The sequence below is a fragment of the Myripristis murdjan genome, chromosome 18 (assembly GCF_902150065.1).
Source record: "Myripristis murdjan chromosome 18, fMyrMur1.1, whole genome shotgun sequence".
Lineage (NCBI taxonomy): Eukaryota > Metazoa > Chordata > Actinopteri > Holocentriformes > Holocentridae > Myripristis > Myripristis murdjan.
The window spans coordinates 21,816,181-21,832,446 of NC_043997.1; the positions used below are offsets into that span (position 1 = coordinate 21,816,181).

Genomic DNA, 16,266 nt, shown 5'->3' on the forward strand with positions numbered 1-16,266 from the left:
GCACCAAAACCACTTGGTTAAGGTCACAATAAGGAGAGAAATAGATTAAAACCTGCCAGAAATCACCAGGAAAAAAAAACAGTTACCAATTCCTGAAAACCAGATTAACAATTATTATAATTATAAATTTAAAATAAAATTACAAGTACATTACCTCTAGGTTGAAATAACATCTGGTTCAAAATCTCTCTGCAGTGTGACCTGCAGCAGCACACAGATAAAACACAGAGGCTGCCAGCAAAGCGTACAAACAAGAGATAAAGAACAACTGCAGAATAGACCCTCAGTAAGAGCTACCACTAGAGGGCAGTATTGATAACTGCTTATGAGAACTGCAGCTCATCTCTCTCTCTCTCTCTCTCTCTCTCTCTCTCTCTCTTTATATATATATATATATATATATATATATATATATATATATATATATATATGTATTTCTACAGTTTTCCATGATAGATCTATATCACTCAAAGTGATGGAGAACAAACAGAATGTCACAGGAGGCTCGAGATTTTAGATCTGTTTCTCAATCAGTGGATTGATCTATCTTTTTTCTTCTTTTTGTGAACAATTTTTATGGTGTGACGGCAGTGAAAGGACAACCATCATCCAGAAGGAATCTACTGGGACAGGTGAACAAAACTGAACACAATAGTATGCATCAGTAAATAATGAAATAAAGAAACTGGCTGTCATTCAAACGATTTCCACAGAGTAAATAAAAGTACAGGAATAAATACACACCAAAAGAGGCAAACAAAAAACTGAAATAAATAAATAACAAACAAAGTCAGTTTAGGGCCTTGTGACGCCTTTTCATGAGCGAGTCTTAGCAGGAAATCTGATTTGAGTGTGTATGTTTATTTTACCAGCCAGTGCTTAATTTTAACAACAACAGTAATAATAACAATAATAATAATAATAACAACAACAACAACAACAACAACAACAACAACAACAATAATAATAATAATAATAATAATAATAATAATAATAATAATAATAATAATATCATTGATTATCATTGTTATTTTTACTACTAATAATAATGATTATAATTATTGTTTTTGGTGCTGTTGTTATTAATAGAAGTAGTGGTAGTAGTAGAAATAGTAGTGGTATGTATATATGTATATTTGTATATTTAATAATATGCCAGGCACACGGAGGCCGGTTGGGCCGTCCTGTCTGTCCCACAGCCCGTTTGCTGTGCTCCCTATCGGCCAGGCTGCTGCCAGCCCGCGGCAGGAAGTCAGGCGAAACTGACACTTCCTAGTTGAAGTAAGAAAAGTGAGCTTGAGGCTGAGGAAGAGCCGGACAGGACGGGAGTGTGTTTGTTTTGCTGGCTGCAGTCTGAGGGAGGATGAGGTAAGGGCACGCCAGCAGGCTCGGTGGAAGCGGAGCCCGGAGCTGAGAGCAGCGGCCTGCCCGGTGCCGCGCACGGCTGAGAGAGACACGGACTGCCGCAGCCCGCTGCTGCAGCTGGAGCCCGCTCTCAGGGCGGGATGACGACTTGGAGAGGAGTTATAAGCAAGGAAGGCAGTCAGTTTGTTATCGTTACTGGTTCTCAGACTGCGGTCCGGGGACCTCCAGGGTTCCTGAGGGGGTTCTCAGGTTTTTTGAAAGGCTTCCAGGGGCTCCCCAGCCAGGAGGGAGACTTTCATTTGTATTTTCATTGCTGAAGTTAGAAATGATTCCAAGAATGCATGAGAATAGCACTCTTTCAGTGGTGAGGTTTCTCTCCCACCACTATTAGCTCCTCACACTCACAGCACAGAACTTCAGTACTTAAAGGGACAGTTCACCTATTCTGAAATGTGATATTATTTCACTCCCACCTAGCTGTTACGTAGGACAGTAGTGATGCCATCTTCCTCTTATTGTTACTGAGTGCTGGATACTGGCTGGATGCTCCAAATGCTAACTGTTAGCTGGGGGGAGCCACCACAATGGCAGGAGGCTAATAGTTAGCATTTAGAGCATCACAGTTTTGAAAATCTTTTGAAGCAGTCTAATTTGTTTTATTTGGCATATTGGACTTGAAAATATATGACAACATATGTTTAATACACTGTTGTTTTTTCCTCGTTTTTTCTTGCAGGCTCAGCATTAGGCTTGCCTACATTTTTACGTACAACCTGTTCCAGTTTTGTGGTCACACATGGATACTGGCAAATATGATGGCCAGGTTTCTCACTTTTGGTCGAGGTGAGGCTGCATCAGAGGCTGTCAAAGGAAATCAAATCACATGTTGAAGTTTAAAGTGGTACTCCATGAGTTGTTTTTTGATCTCCATTTTGGTGTTTGCTTTTTCCCATTCGTGACAGCTCTTTCCTTGGATTTTCTATCAATGAAGTTTGTGTTTCTGTAGACAGCGCTCTTTTTTTCAGTCATAGTGACTATCACTGCTTATGCTAACTGCCCAGCTCTGTTTATTCCAAGTAAACCAGGAACATAAAACACATTACTTCATGTGTACCAGAGAAAAGAAATTTAAGGTTAAGAACAACAAATTTAAAATCTTTCATGAGTTGTCTTGAATCACTACTGAGTGATATCCAGCAGTGACAGAGTAGCAAAATAAACATATTTGTAGAGCAAATGCAAATGTTGCTTATTAGTTGTGTAACTACACCAAAAAAGGAAAAAGGATGGTTTTTAAAGATTTTTTTGCAAGGATAGTGGTTCTATATGGAACTGCAATGACTCAAGGAACCCTCTGATTTTTTAAAATTAAAATCCTGAAACATAACTAGGTGTGATTCTGTAAAAGGCTGTGGTGTGATTCAGGCATTTTTAAGAAACATCACTGCAAATGCATTTGAACATGGAGCTGTAGAGGACCTGTGTGTTTTGACAGCAACATTAAGTATTTGCTTTGGTACAAGCTCAAAGAAATATTTTCTAGTTCCATAGAGAACCCTTTTGCTTGTGTATAGCACAACTGAAAGGGCTGCGTAGGCCTGCAGCAGCTGGTGCTGATTGCTCATATGACCTATTTTTAATGTCTAGATGCCTTGGCGGACACATTTTACTCTGTTGGGGTTGTGATGAGTCTTTGCCAGCTGCTGTCCATCCTGGAGCTCTTCCATATCGCAGATGGCATCGAGAAGGCCAGGCCTCTTCCTCGCTTGGTCCAAGTGTGTACCAAACACCTGACCTAACTTTGTCATGTTATTTTGTCCATGTGAAATAGGTGGAGGTGTATGCGTCACTACTTAAAAATATGCTTTTTCTTTTTCAGGTTATAGAGAGGAATCTCCTGCTGGTCATGGTCATCATGCTGGAGGACGTCCAAAGTAAACCAGTTGTCTGTGTGCAGTTCTTCCTGTGGAATGTTCTAGATCTACTACGGTATGCACTTCTCAGTACTACACAAGGCATATCGCTTCAATTCAGTTGATCCATTTTGTCCATGCTTTAAATACATAGCAAGCATGAGATGTTACAAGAACGCTCCATCAGACAGGGACAGCTGGTGAGTTTTTAGTGCTGACAAATGCCACAAGAGCACGCCACAAGTGAACCAGCAGTTAGTTTTACCCTGTTTGACCTCAGTATAGCGCCCCTGCAGTTGTGTGCCAAGTCTGGTCTAGAAGACTACCTGACCAGATACCATGGTGAGCTAAAAATGTCTAAACTCCAAACTGCCCAGCTGCACACAGAGAAACATAAAGGTGCCAACTGGAACCTAGAGTGGTTCTTCAGAGTGATGCCATAGGAGACTCTTACGTGGTTCCACAGAGAACCTTTCAGAACATGGTTCTTTAAAGGGGGCATTTCCGTAAATCACAGGTGGGAAACCATGTGCCATTTAGGGCCAGGAGTCTACAGGTTTTCATCCCAATCAATAACTCCACCAGGTGATTTCATTGGTTACATCACTTTAAAGCTGAGAGGGGGAACTAGTCAGTGAAACCACCTGGTGGAGTTTTTGGTTGGAATGAGAACATGAAGCCACTTGGCCCTCCACTTCACCTGGTTCCCCACCACTGTTTTAAATGGTTCAATGGTGTCTCAAAGACCTGCAAAAAAAAACAGTAACAGATATTTGAGGAACTAGCACTGGTTCTTCAAGGAAGAGAGAAAAGTTACATGTATGTGGCCTGATCATAAATACAGGAGCAGAGCACACAAAATAATTTGGGGTCTTTTTCTTACAACAGCTCTCTAACAGAGCATGGCATTAATCTGTCGGACTTTTGGGAGGGTAATCGAAGCTTGAAGCAGGACACTATACAATATAAATTAAAGAAACACAATGTCTGTCCCTTTGCTTTGACAGCAACTAGTTTATAACACAAAGGCTCCTTAAACCTCATACTAGCACTATTCACAGCAATAACTTGTACAGTTTACTGACATGTCTGCCAAACACTTCACACTCCAAGAGTACATTGCTTTACACAATTCATTCATCAAACAATAGCCTGTTATAGTAAAAAAAAAAAAAAAAAAAAAGATTAATTGGTAATGAGAGTATCTGCTGGTTGCAGCCTTGTTGTACATGTATCTTTGAGTGAAGCCTCAGTTAACATGTGGATATGGACTGATTCTCTCAGGTACCCACATGAGCTGCTGTGTGTTATGGACACGCCCTCCTTCGACATGCTGTGGACTCGCTACACACTGTGGATCCCCATCTACATCTTGTCAGTTGTCACAGAAGGTGAACAAATCAATCAGTGTATTTCAGTGTCATTCGTTTAAACTCTTTTGATTTATAAAGGAGTATTTCACCCATAACACATAATTTTTGTGTCAATTGCTCACCGTATTCTGCCTTCACTCTCCGACAAAGACAGGTTTATTCACAAGCCTTCATGGTAAACTAGAATGAAAATTGGAAAAATATTTTTTTTTCTTTTACTTTTTGGCCAAGGAGTCAAATGGCTTGACTTTGCGAGGCTGGTTCAGTCACACACTGCAGACGCTGCCACTTGCCGTGTATCAGGCAGCTGATGAACTCATCAAATTCTACTTTGCAAGCCACACATTTGCAATGAAAAACTCAGAAATTCTGAGCTAAAAGTCGTAAATCGATGAGATAAAACTCAATTTTATGTAAATAAACTGACAAATTTATAAGAAAAAAATGATTATGAAGTGACAAATTTGAGAGAAAAAAAGAATTCTGGAATTGAGCTTGTAAATTTGAGAAAAAAAATTTTTTAGAAAAAACTTGAAAATTCTTAGATTATAAAGTCTCAAATTCATGAGAAAAAACTATGAAAAAAGTTTTTCTTCTATGGGAATTAGTAAGAATGAAATCCTGGCAATTTGAGCCCAGAATCACAATCTTCTCCTCAGCATCTGGACTTTGAAGAGACATTGCCGTGACTTGGGCCTATTCAGAAGAAGACAATATTGTGATTCTGGGCTAAAATCACCAGGTTTTCCTTGTTACTAAATCCCATTGCAAAGTACAATTTGATGAGGCCATCAGCTGCAGGCCTGATACTCAGCAAGTGTCAGTCTCTGTAGTGTGGCTGATCCAACCTTGCAAAGTCAAGCCATATGCTTCCTTAGCCAAAAAATAAAAGAAAAAATATTTTTCAGAGTTTTTTTTCCTGTAAATTTACCATTTGAAGCTTGGAGGTTTTTTGTTTGTTTTTTCTCCCCCTTGTACTAGATACAAAACTTAGGCATTACGGGTGAAATATCCCTTTAAACTCCATTCTTTCTAAGGTATTCAGAACACACCAGTTTCCAAAAAACAATCGATCCCTAGGACATAGCTAACCCCTCCTCAGCCTCTTCGTACTACATCTGGGCAGATAATGACAGTGAGCGGGGCCTGACAGACACATAACACCAGCCTTCCTATTGTGACAAGACTCATATGTTGTAAGGAAAATCGAGCAAGCGTACAGGAAGTGGGTTGGCAACACGACAAGTGATAACATGTCAGGAAGTGTGTGTGGAGAGCACATTCCAGCCTCAGCCGAGCGTGTGCAGCAGCATGCACATTCAGTGAAATGAGCCAAACACAACGCACAGCTGAAGTCTATAGATAAGCATGCACGGACAAAAGCTGCCATCAGCATCATGTATGTATGTGTCAACACCATTTTCAGTTTTAACCCTTTGAAACCCAGGAGAACATGGACAGGCTTTTATTTTGAAAGGTGCTATTTTATCCTCAGCAAAATTCACTTCATTTCTTTTTGTTTTGTTTTGGTTTTTTTCAGGGAATTTGTTGGTAATTTCCTTGTAGTTTTTATTTATTCATTCTACAGAGATTGAGAGTAATCTTTTTACTTTTTGTAATTTTCTTGCAACCTTTTTTTGAGTAATTTCTTAATAATTTTCAGGTCATTTATTTCTAATTTGCTTATCACATGTATCCTCATGTTTGTGAAAGAAATCAAGTGAAGTTGGTCAGGTTTCAAAGGGATAAACACCTGGACAATCATTTAAACACAAGATTTTTTTTTTGCATATTTTTGCAGGTATTTTACTTTTTTTTCTAATTTTCAGGTGATTTCCTTGCATTTTTTTGGTGGTGGTGGTGGAGTGGGGGCGGGGCCGTTACTAATTCCCTTTTCCCATCTCATGAGGTTTCTCTCTGCTGATGGGTATTCATGTTGCTGTGGCTTTTCCAGGTGTGACTCTGTACCAGGCCCTGCCGTACTTTGACTCCATGGGCTCTTATTCCATCCAGTTGACTGTGCCAGTGTCAGCCCACATCCACCTTCCCATTGTCCTCCTGGTCCTCCTACCAGCTCTGGCAGCTGGTAAGATAATATGTTTTTCTGTTGAGGTCTGTCCCGCCACAAACCAACTCCAACAATGAAGTACTTTCTACAAGACTTCAAAGGAAAAATCCACTACCGCGTGGCAAATGCATTTCAGCAGTTATTTTTTGCGTTATGGTGTAAACACTGTGTCTCAACCTGCCTTGGTGACTTATGCTAGCAATTTCCTGCACTTCTCAGCCTCATGCCTTTAACAACCCCAAGGCAATGTGTACCTGAGACTTTTAGCTGTGAGTTTTACAAGTAGGTGGAGTGAGCAATAGAAAGCAACATAGAGAAGTGAGGGAGAGATTTTCCAGTCCAGAGAAAGTTGGTGGAGAAATTTACGATGGCATATTAGGGCCCTATTTTTTTTTTTTTTTTTTTTTTTAAATTGTAAATGTATGACTTTACCCTAATCTTGGAATTTAACCTTGAAATTCCGAGTTTTTTTCTCTGAATATTCAATTCATGTAAGTTTGGCTGGTTTTGCACAGCTAGAAAACAAAACTCACCAAATGATAAACTTTTGCACATGAAAGGAAGGGTTGAGCTGAATTGTTGTTGCCTTTACAGAGGGCTCTCAGGTGATGTGGCATGTCCTGACAGCCATATTGGAGGTCCTCAGCTCTTGGAACAGTGGACAGTGAATGCATTTCTAGACGTACATAGCAGAATTAAGTAGACATGCTAGATTTCTTGGCTTTTTTCTGGGAACTGAACATTTTGCCCTGATAAACTGGATTCACATTTGACCTGCACCTGCACAAAAAAAGGCCTGTGTCATGTCCCTCCTGTCCTTCCAAAGACAAACATGCTAACAGAAATACTATCCTCTCAGGGGCTTCTCTCACAGTCTGGCAGCTGCTGAAAGAGAGAAAACAGCACCTGGAGAAATGGAACAAGAAGCTGAAAAGAAAGTGACACTCAAAGAAGTGAATGGACCAAACAACAGGACATCCAGTGAAGTAAAGCTGTGATTACGGGAGAATCACAGCTTTCCACGATTACAGAAGACCTTATGTGTGCCATAGCAGCAGAAAATGTTGCCAAGATATTAAAAAGTGTTGTTGTGCTATGTAGTTTCCTCATTGTTGCTATAGGAGTTTTTAATATCAGGAAGAACTGTAAAAATAAAAATGAATCACCGTCTGTTACTTTGCATCTATATATCTATCACTAATCATGAATGTGTACAAACAATCACTTAAAGGTATACTTAGATGAAGATATTATGTAGAATAATAATTCTTTTCTCTTGACACCTTGTTACTGAGCAACAAATTAAAATTCTCCACATATTTTCTGAGGTACTTTTAATGGGAATATAATGTTTTGACAAAGCACATTCCTTTTGACAATGCCACTGTAAAGCTGACAGAAATGGCGGTGCTGTATCTGTCTCAGCCTGTAAATGCAAAATATACACGCGAGAAAAGCAGCTGTAAACTGAATCAGTCTCCGGAAGTTCATTTCAAAAGTCCATGGCAGCACTGGATGTCCCAACCGTCTTCCATTTCCATTTCCAATGAGGACAGGCAAAACGTGTGCAGGCAACAGTCCAGCCGTGTTTTGGTGAGGGACCTTTACCAGCCGTAAGCTCTCGTCCATACGCCTTTTTTCTTGAACTCTGCAGAGGACCTCAAGGCCAGCAAGGCAGCTGGAACACAACAATAAACACAAAGAGCCTTAGAAAAGCAAACCAGAACTTCAATTAGAATTTCAGCTTAAAATGAAGAGAAATAAACTTCTAGTTGTTGCAATGAATGCGTCCTGAGTAGAAGCAAATATGTTTTGACTAACACTTTTTTTTTTTTTTAAGAATACATAAAATGTACAAAGGTCACTGCAGGTTCTACGGGGTGATTGTTACAGTTGTGGTCAGGAAGAAACGTCCATCTTAGCAGAGGTGAAGGACCTCTGCCTGGCCAAAATACATTATTTAATCAAAGAACAATATTAGTCCAGTATATCAGGTAACACATTAGCCTGACGCTACAAAATAGATGTCTTGGGAGGCCAGGAATTGCAGTGGAAAGAAAGTAGGAAAATATTATTGTCACAAACATGTAATAAATCCAAGCACAGTGTGGGTTTGAAAGTTAAAACTAAAAACACTGGTGCAGCAACGTGACAGACAGGCCAGTATGTGTTGGTGTTTTTCACTGTCTGAGCCCTCGAGTTAAGACTTCTTAACTTCCACATACACAAATGCCTGGACATGAATATATCCATGGCCATAACTTTCCCTTTCTTTTTTTGCAGTGAATTTCTTGTTTTGTAATGAAGGACTCTTCCTCAGATTTGACAGAATGACTGGCCTTTTTGATGTCATCTCTCACAATTTACCCGAATTTGTAAAGAAACTGCACATTGAGATTTACCACACTGGCATGTATTTTTCACGTCATCAGTGGAGGAGTGTGTCTGCATGAATAATTTGAAGTGAGTTGCAGATAATCATATTGGTTGTGCTCAATCAGTGTTACCTTTAAGAAGAAAAGATAGTGTTGTGTAATATGTTTAAGATGGACAGCATTTTTGTGTTTGTCACCTTTGGCTGTGCTGATGGAAGTGCTTGAAACATTTTGTTCGGGAGCTTCTGCAATGCTGAGGAGCCAGTCTATGAACTGAGACACACACACACACACACACACACACACACAACACACACACAAAACACATACTGTCATCATGCTGCGTCTCTCTAACAAAGCAAACATACTCTGCAGGAAGATCTGTGATAAAACTGGGTGGGTGGCTCGGTTGGGAGGTAAACTTAGTCTAAACAGAACTGAATTGCAGGAAATCTATCTGGAAGCCACACTTTAAAAAAAAGGGGTGCAAGGGTTCCTTTTGTAGTAAAAATTTGTAGTAAAAAATGATTTTTCTTTGATTTTCTCTAACTAGGTCAAAGCGTTTCCATGGCGTCAAAATGTTTCCTTCCTGTATTGCTGTGGTCATTTTCCAGTCTGGTCTCCATCCAGTTTTGAATCGTCCCGCTAACAGCATGAAGATGGAAACTGACCTTCTGTGACTGGCTGCTCCAAGGTTCTTTGGCCAGAAGTTTGGTCAAGCTGTGAGACAATCCCAGCATGCATAGCGGCGGGGTGAGGTCGGTGAGTGACTCTCCGCCGTAGAGACTGTGCTGCAGAGCGGGAGGCTTGGAGCCGGGTTGCCACGGGAACCACTGGGCCCTGATGCCGAGGAGAAGCGGCATGGATTGGTCGGCCCAGCAAACCACAGCGCCAGCAAAGATCTGTAGGAGGAAATCCGTGGCCTGCAAAGGAGCATGGGAAGTGAAGTCCAGCTTCTTATGTATAATACTGTATGTAGGAGTCAACAGAAATGTGATGATCCTGACAAGATTTTGGGATACACTGATTGCTAATACATGCAGATTTTCAATATCTGCAGTTTCATGCAAGAAAAATCCAATCCAATCCAATAGCAACGACATTTAGACAATCCTACTGCCACTGCTACTACGACTAATAATGATGTTGAAAATTCCTATTCATGCATATTTGTTTGGTATCTTGTTAAAATGAAGGCTTTCCTTATCAGTTCAAGGGTTTCTCACAGACAACCACTGTAGCATTTATTATGCAATAAACTCTGATCTGATATATCAGTCTAACACTAAGTTTACATAGCAAAAGTATTTTGTTTGATGCATTGTGGTGCTTGAGTGCCTCTAAGTACAACAAGCTCAAGTATAAAACCTGCCTGCACATGAACACACCCAACCAGACTGCAGCTGCATTCCACACCAGCCGAGGAATGACAGCCATTCCACCCGGGGAACCCTCAACTCTCGCCTACATGTTGAAACACAGACTTCTCAACATATGCACTGTCATTTGTGGCATGTGTCAACAACACACCGACATGCCTGGAAATCCTATGTCACGTTTGTCCAGCACTGGCTCGGGAACATACCAGTTTGGTGTCTCCACATGTGACGGAGGCTGCCCCATAGGCGACGTTCCGGATGTGTCCCATCAGCTCCAGGAGCCACTCCATCCTTTTGGAGACACCTGAGACGCAGAGAAAAAAATCATCTCAGCATGTGGATTCATCCAGGAAGGGGTCAAAAAACATGTCTGATGTGCTGCATATACAGTGAAGGCCATACAACTACACAGATAAGGCCTAATAATACATGAGACAACAAACAAGAGGCATGCGAGATGTAAGAGAGAAAAATATTCTCACTCATGGTGCTAAAGTGCAGAAAAACGTGACATAAATAAAGACTGCTAAAAACAAAGAGATAGGCATATATGAATCAATAGATTTGTCTATGGAAGTGTGCTAGTAACTGAGTAATGAGGCTTACATTACATTCACATCTTACAGGAATCATTGTCAGATCAAAAATCCTGTGGTCAAACTCATTTGAAAGGCTTTTTGGTCACTATTCGCTTCTGATGAACTTATGCTGCAGTGTGAACCCAGAAGGTTTGCTTTGCATATTGATGACTGGCAACGATATTCCCTACATGTGATTGCCAGGATTTCCTAGTAGGCGTTATTGCAGGTCTGAGTGTGGGAAATCTGGGTTGATCTCTGCTCCCCTGGGGCTATATTACAAAAAGTATCTTAAAACTTAAGATAGGAAGAGCCTGAGATAGACATTTTCCCTATTTTGTATAACAGAAACAAATCCAAACTTAACTTAGGATACCAACATTGATTTAGGAACAGTGAATTTGTAATGTTTTTTTCCTAAATCCAACTTGCCAACAGTTAAGGTTTGCAGGTTGGGACATTTCTGCAATATGGATTCAGGTTCCTAAATAGTATCTACCACTGGAAAGATAGGAAATCGGTTTCTTTTTTCCTATCTGAAAGCTGAAATTAAACTTGTTTCTATAATCTTTCCCATACGATGTAGATGTAGCATTGAAGCTCCTTGGCTGTAGAGCATGATGAGTTTCTTATTTGACCTGTATTGGGGCTGGCAGCCAGACGGCACTGGTAGAAAGTCTGGAGGAGGAGCCAGCCGACTCTGTGGCTCGGCCATCCACGGAGCACGGCAGCGATGACATCATTGAGGCTCAGCAGAGGAACTCTGCCCTGGGACGTCAAGTAGGCCAAGACAAAGCAGGTCTTCTCCATCTCAGCCTGAACAGGAGAGTGCAGAGCAGCTGCTGATCATATCCAGCTACATATGCACATTGACTTTTGTATTTAAGTAAAGCCCCAATGTGCTGTGTGCTAGAAAGTTAGGCAACCACTGCCTCTTTCTCAGTTTTCATTCTGATTGCTGTTGTTGCTTGCCAGGTGCCTATATCAAAGAACATCCTACCTCTGCTTTGTTGTGTTAGGTAGACTTATAAAAAATTATATCCAATAAAAAGTTCAAATTCTCTCAACTTGAGAAAACCCTTTTCCATTGGCCTTGCAGGCAGTCAAATTAATTAATGCAAAAATGAGAGCAAAATAAAAATAAATGAACAAATACACAACAGAAAACTAAAGCTGTGAGTGACAGTTATCTGAATGAATTCTCTTTATAGTTCATTTGATTATTTGTGTCTGAGTGTGTTTGTCATATCATACCTCTGTGACTTGAGCGATTCGGTCAATCTCTGTGTCTGACAGCTCTGACAGACACTTGGCAATTCCCACGTACAATTCCACTTCATTATCCTACAAAAAATGAAGTAATGATCAGTAGAAAGAGGTTCTCCTGCAAGTACAGTTCAAATCTCCTGAGCCATTACTGGAAATAATGAATTCACGGATGAAGTGTATTAATTAACCTAAAAGCAGTGTGTCAGCTGTAGTCATTCAGAGGAATTTCTGTATGTAAAAAATGAAAATATATCTATTGTTATTTTTAGTGTAAACTGCATTTGGCCATTTGTATTTTATTCCATTATCATTATGAATATGTAAAATAGCACAAACTGAATTGGTGCTGACTGGTTAGATATGCATAACTGGGATGCTTACGCCCAAAAATCTGGGCAATAATGGAACATGCTGAAAAAGTGAAAACCATTTTACCCCATCATCAATTTTGTACTCTTTCACTTAAGCATGTCTGGTGTGTATTTATGACCTTCAGGATGTCTCTGCATTCACTTCAGTTTGGCTGATGGATAACCTTGCCCTGTACCTGTATTTGGTTGGGCAAAAGGGTGAAGATCTTCTCAGTGGTGGAGCAGAGGATGGTCCAGCAGTTGTTGGGGGGGTTTGGGAGGGCCATGGCCTGGGCGAGGCCTTGCAGCAGGGACTGGCAGAGGGCCAGACGCTGTGCTCGAAGATCCTCTTGGAACTGCTGCAGGCCCAAGCTCTCCACATAGACCTGGAACTTGTCCTCAGCAACATGTTTCATCCATAGGCCCAGGGTCTCGTACAGGTGGCCCCGTGTTCGATACTGAGGGAACAATATCGACAGTAAAGCCACTGCAGACTGGGTGACTTTGATGATCTACTAGGTTTATTGCATGTGTGACAAGTTCAAACCTTCATGTAAATCTGTGTCCTGCATCTAACATCCTGTGCCCTTCATCCCACAGTCAGCATCCAACATCTTGGGACATATGTCCTACATCATACATCCTGCATCTAACCTCCCATGTCCTGCATCTGATATCCCAATAACCTGCATCCAAGATTCTGTGCCCTATGTCCTACTTCCTCTATCCTGAATCTAATATCCTGTGTTCTACGTCCCACATCCAAAATCCTATATTCAGGATGCTGTGTCTTATGTCCTTCATCCTGCATCTAGGACCTTGTGTTCTATGTCCTTCATCCAGCATCTACGATCCTGTGTCCTACATCCCACATCCTGCATCCAACATCCTTCATCCCATACCCTAGGTCCCACAGCCAACACCCTCCCATCCTGCATTCATGTCCCCGTCTTCTACATCCCATGCCCAAGATCATCCAACATCTCCCATCATGCATCCAAGATCCTATGTCCTACATCCTACTTTCTGCATGCAACGCACTGGGTCCTCCATCCCAATCATCCAATATCCTACATCCAATATAATGTGTCCGGTGTTATGTGTTACATCTTGAGTCATCTTTTATCTTGTGTCCTACATCTGCTGTCCTATGTTCAACATCTTGTCCTGTGTCCTGCACCCTGTCTTCTATACTGCATCCTATGCCGTGTTTGGCATTCTGTGATCCTTATACTGCTGTACAACATCCCTGTACTACATCCTACACACTATGTCCATATCCTGTGTCTCCTCTCCCACATCCTGTGTCCTTTGCCCTTTTTCCCACTGTGCTTATATTCTATGCTAACTGAGGACTTGCTTTACTAATTCGACCACACATACCAGGGCACCAGTGTGTTGTCATCGACTGTCCTTATTCATCACACCATTATGCTGCGACATTTTTGACACTGACAGAACTGATCTGGAACCTGGAATTTGATACAGGGGTCTTTAACCTGGTTCATCCATCACCTACCTTGAACCACCGAAGACAGTTTGAAGATTAAAGGAGAACTTACACTAAGACTGTGCACAAGGGGAGGGGACAGCCATGAGCCCAGAAAGAGAGAGGCACTCTGAGAAGACTGGGTTTGACACGCTGCCAGCACTATACACTGATGCTGAACATCCTCCCCTGTGGAAAAAAAATATGTTGATGGTTTGAATCTAGCCAGTGTTTTTATACAACTGTATGTTGATGTAAGTGCTCTTACCAAAGCTAAGCCTCATCAGAGGTGACAGGATTGCATTCCAGTTGATGGGTGGGTATTGGAAACTTGCTCCAACTGATGCCAGGGGTGCCAGAGCAGTCTTAACCAGTGCTGGATGGGCAAATTCTGGACCTGGGTGTAAGACAATGGAGGATATTTTCATATGAGAAAAAACATCATTTAAATGAACACATTTAGATGGAAAATAGGAGCATAATTACTTTAATCCTGCAATTCTAAGATATATTTCTACAGACATTTTATGTCAATATAGCTTGATGCAGCTGAATTTTTGGTTTTCTATTTGTGAGACTGGTTCACATTAGACTATATAATTTCCTCAGTGTTGTGGTAGAAGTAAAAATAATGATTATGTAGGTTAGGGGATTCACTACATAGATTCAAATGACACAAACTAATATATTCAGAAATTTATTGCCAAAAAGATACAGCAGGCAACAAGCATTACAGTTTTTCTGTTCAATTATTATGTTCAATTTAATGTTATGACTTAAATAAATGTGATTTGATCTTTGGGCACAACATTGCCACTGTGTGCTTCCCCTTTCGAATGAATACAACATAACTGACAACTGTTGAGGCAATCTGACAGAGGAAATAATTTAACGAGGGATGGCACGGAAGTAGTGGTTGAAAAAAAGTGATGGAAACAGAGGGCTGACCGAACAAACCTTTCTTTCCTGCCTCTGTGATGAAGTCAACAATTGATCTGAGGACGCTCTTCTCTGAGAGATAACTGAAGTCCTGAGGAACTGAGAGGATGATAGGGCATGGGTAGAGAAAAAGAGCAACATTTATCACCAAAACAGCACTTCAAATAGGTTCTCAAGTGCACTTCTGAAATACTGTAGCTGTTTCCATCAGGGTTGAAGGGAAAAAATACCACCTGAATGTCAGAAAAACACATCAAGGAAACAGCTAGAAAGATTCCCTCAAGAATTGATTACTACTTTTATAATTGGGTAACTAATTCATAAATAAAAGCGACAATGGGCAATGGCCACAATGGACATTTATTCATGGTAGATACTGCAGCAATGGAAGTTTAATCAGCTATGCCAAGCCTGATATACATCATTCATCATCATTTATTCAACAAATACAAGTCTAATGCCATTTGTCGCATAATGTCTATTCTCACTGCTGTGCTTACCTGCTGTGTGACTGTGACTAGTGGACATATGGGCCAAATGCAAATGACCCACCAGGCAGGCACTGTTGGACTGCAAACCAATGGCTCCTGAGAATGTTATGATCTACAAAAAAAGAGACAAATTAGTCCACAGCACAAAAAAGAGAAAAAGACATATCAATCCAACAAGTATCCAAAGAAGCAAACCAAAACAAATGATTCAGGCTCTCGTTGGGTTGATCAGCAAAAATAAGCAATGAATTCTCAATAAAATGAGATAGGCCTTTAGCCTAAGGAAGTCTTTCACTGTGTCTTTCATCATGAATTCACATCACATAATTTTTTGTGCACATACTATCAGGCTGTTTCTTCTTGGTACAATGCTACTATGCAGAAGTTTTCTACAGACGCTACCTGCCGGATCTACTTTCCAATTCAGATAGGAAAATAACAAGAAAAGAGTTTAGTTTCTTAAAAAATAGCCCAGCCAAATAATATAATTTATGCTATTACTGCTGATAATACTGTTAAAGTTCTCTCAACCTATGAAAACAGAGGACAGTGTTCATGTACCTGTGTGATGGCACGAATCACCTCGTTCAGCCGGCTCTGCTGCTGGGAGGAAAGCTCTGACTGACTCTTCAGCTGCAACACAGAACAAAGACCGCGATGAAACCAGCAATAAACAG

General features: G+C 40.7%; 2 protein-coding genes across 2 annotated transcripts in view; one reads left to right on the forward strand and one right to left on the reverse strand.

Moving 5' to 3' along the window:
- Positions 1-1,313: 1,313 nt before the first annotated feature.
- hacd4 (3-hydroxyacyl-CoA dehydratase 4) lies at positions 1,314-8,026 on the forward strand. Its single transcript, XM_030076323.1, has 7 exons — positions 1,314-1,368; positions 2,102-2,208; positions 3,013-3,140; positions 3,245-3,354; positions 4,563-4,669; positions 6,606-6,737; positions 7,579-8,026. Exons 1-7 carry the CDS (start codon positions 1,364-1,366, stop codon positions 7,659-7,661), a joined length of 672 nt encoding a protein of 223 aa, XP_029932183.1. The 5' UTR covers positions 1,314-1,363; the 3' UTR covers positions 7,662-8,026.
- A 10-nt stretch (positions 8,027-8,036) lies between these two features.
- The window catches only part of focad (focadhesin), a 68,162-nt gene continuing 59,932 nt past the window's right edge, over positions 8,037-16,266 (reverse strand). The window contains exons 33-44 of the mRNA XM_030076322.1: positions 16,151-16,222; positions 15,599-15,701; positions 15,117-15,197; positions 14,428-14,556; positions 14,233-14,348; positions 12,868-13,128; positions 12,306-12,395; positions 11,690-11,867; positions 10,680-10,777; positions 9,766-10,017; positions 9,292-9,367; positions 8,037-8,397 (exon numbers count right to left, since the gene is read on the reverse strand). Of these exons, the coding sequence (XP_029932182.1) occupies positions 8,324-8,397; positions 9,292-9,367; positions 9,766-10,017; positions 10,680-10,777; positions 11,690-11,867; positions 12,306-12,395; positions 12,868-13,128; positions 14,233-14,348; positions 14,428-14,556; positions 15,117-15,197; positions 15,599-15,701; positions 16,151-16,222 (1,530 nt within the window). The 3' untranslated portion in view covers positions 8,037-8,323. The remainder of the gene's footprint in view (positions 8,398-9,291; positions 9,368-9,765; positions 10,018-10,679; positions 10,778-11,689; positions 11,868-12,305; positions 12,396-12,867; positions 13,129-14,232; positions 14,349-14,427; positions 14,557-15,116; positions 15,198-15,598; positions 15,702-16,150; positions 16,223-16,266) is intronic.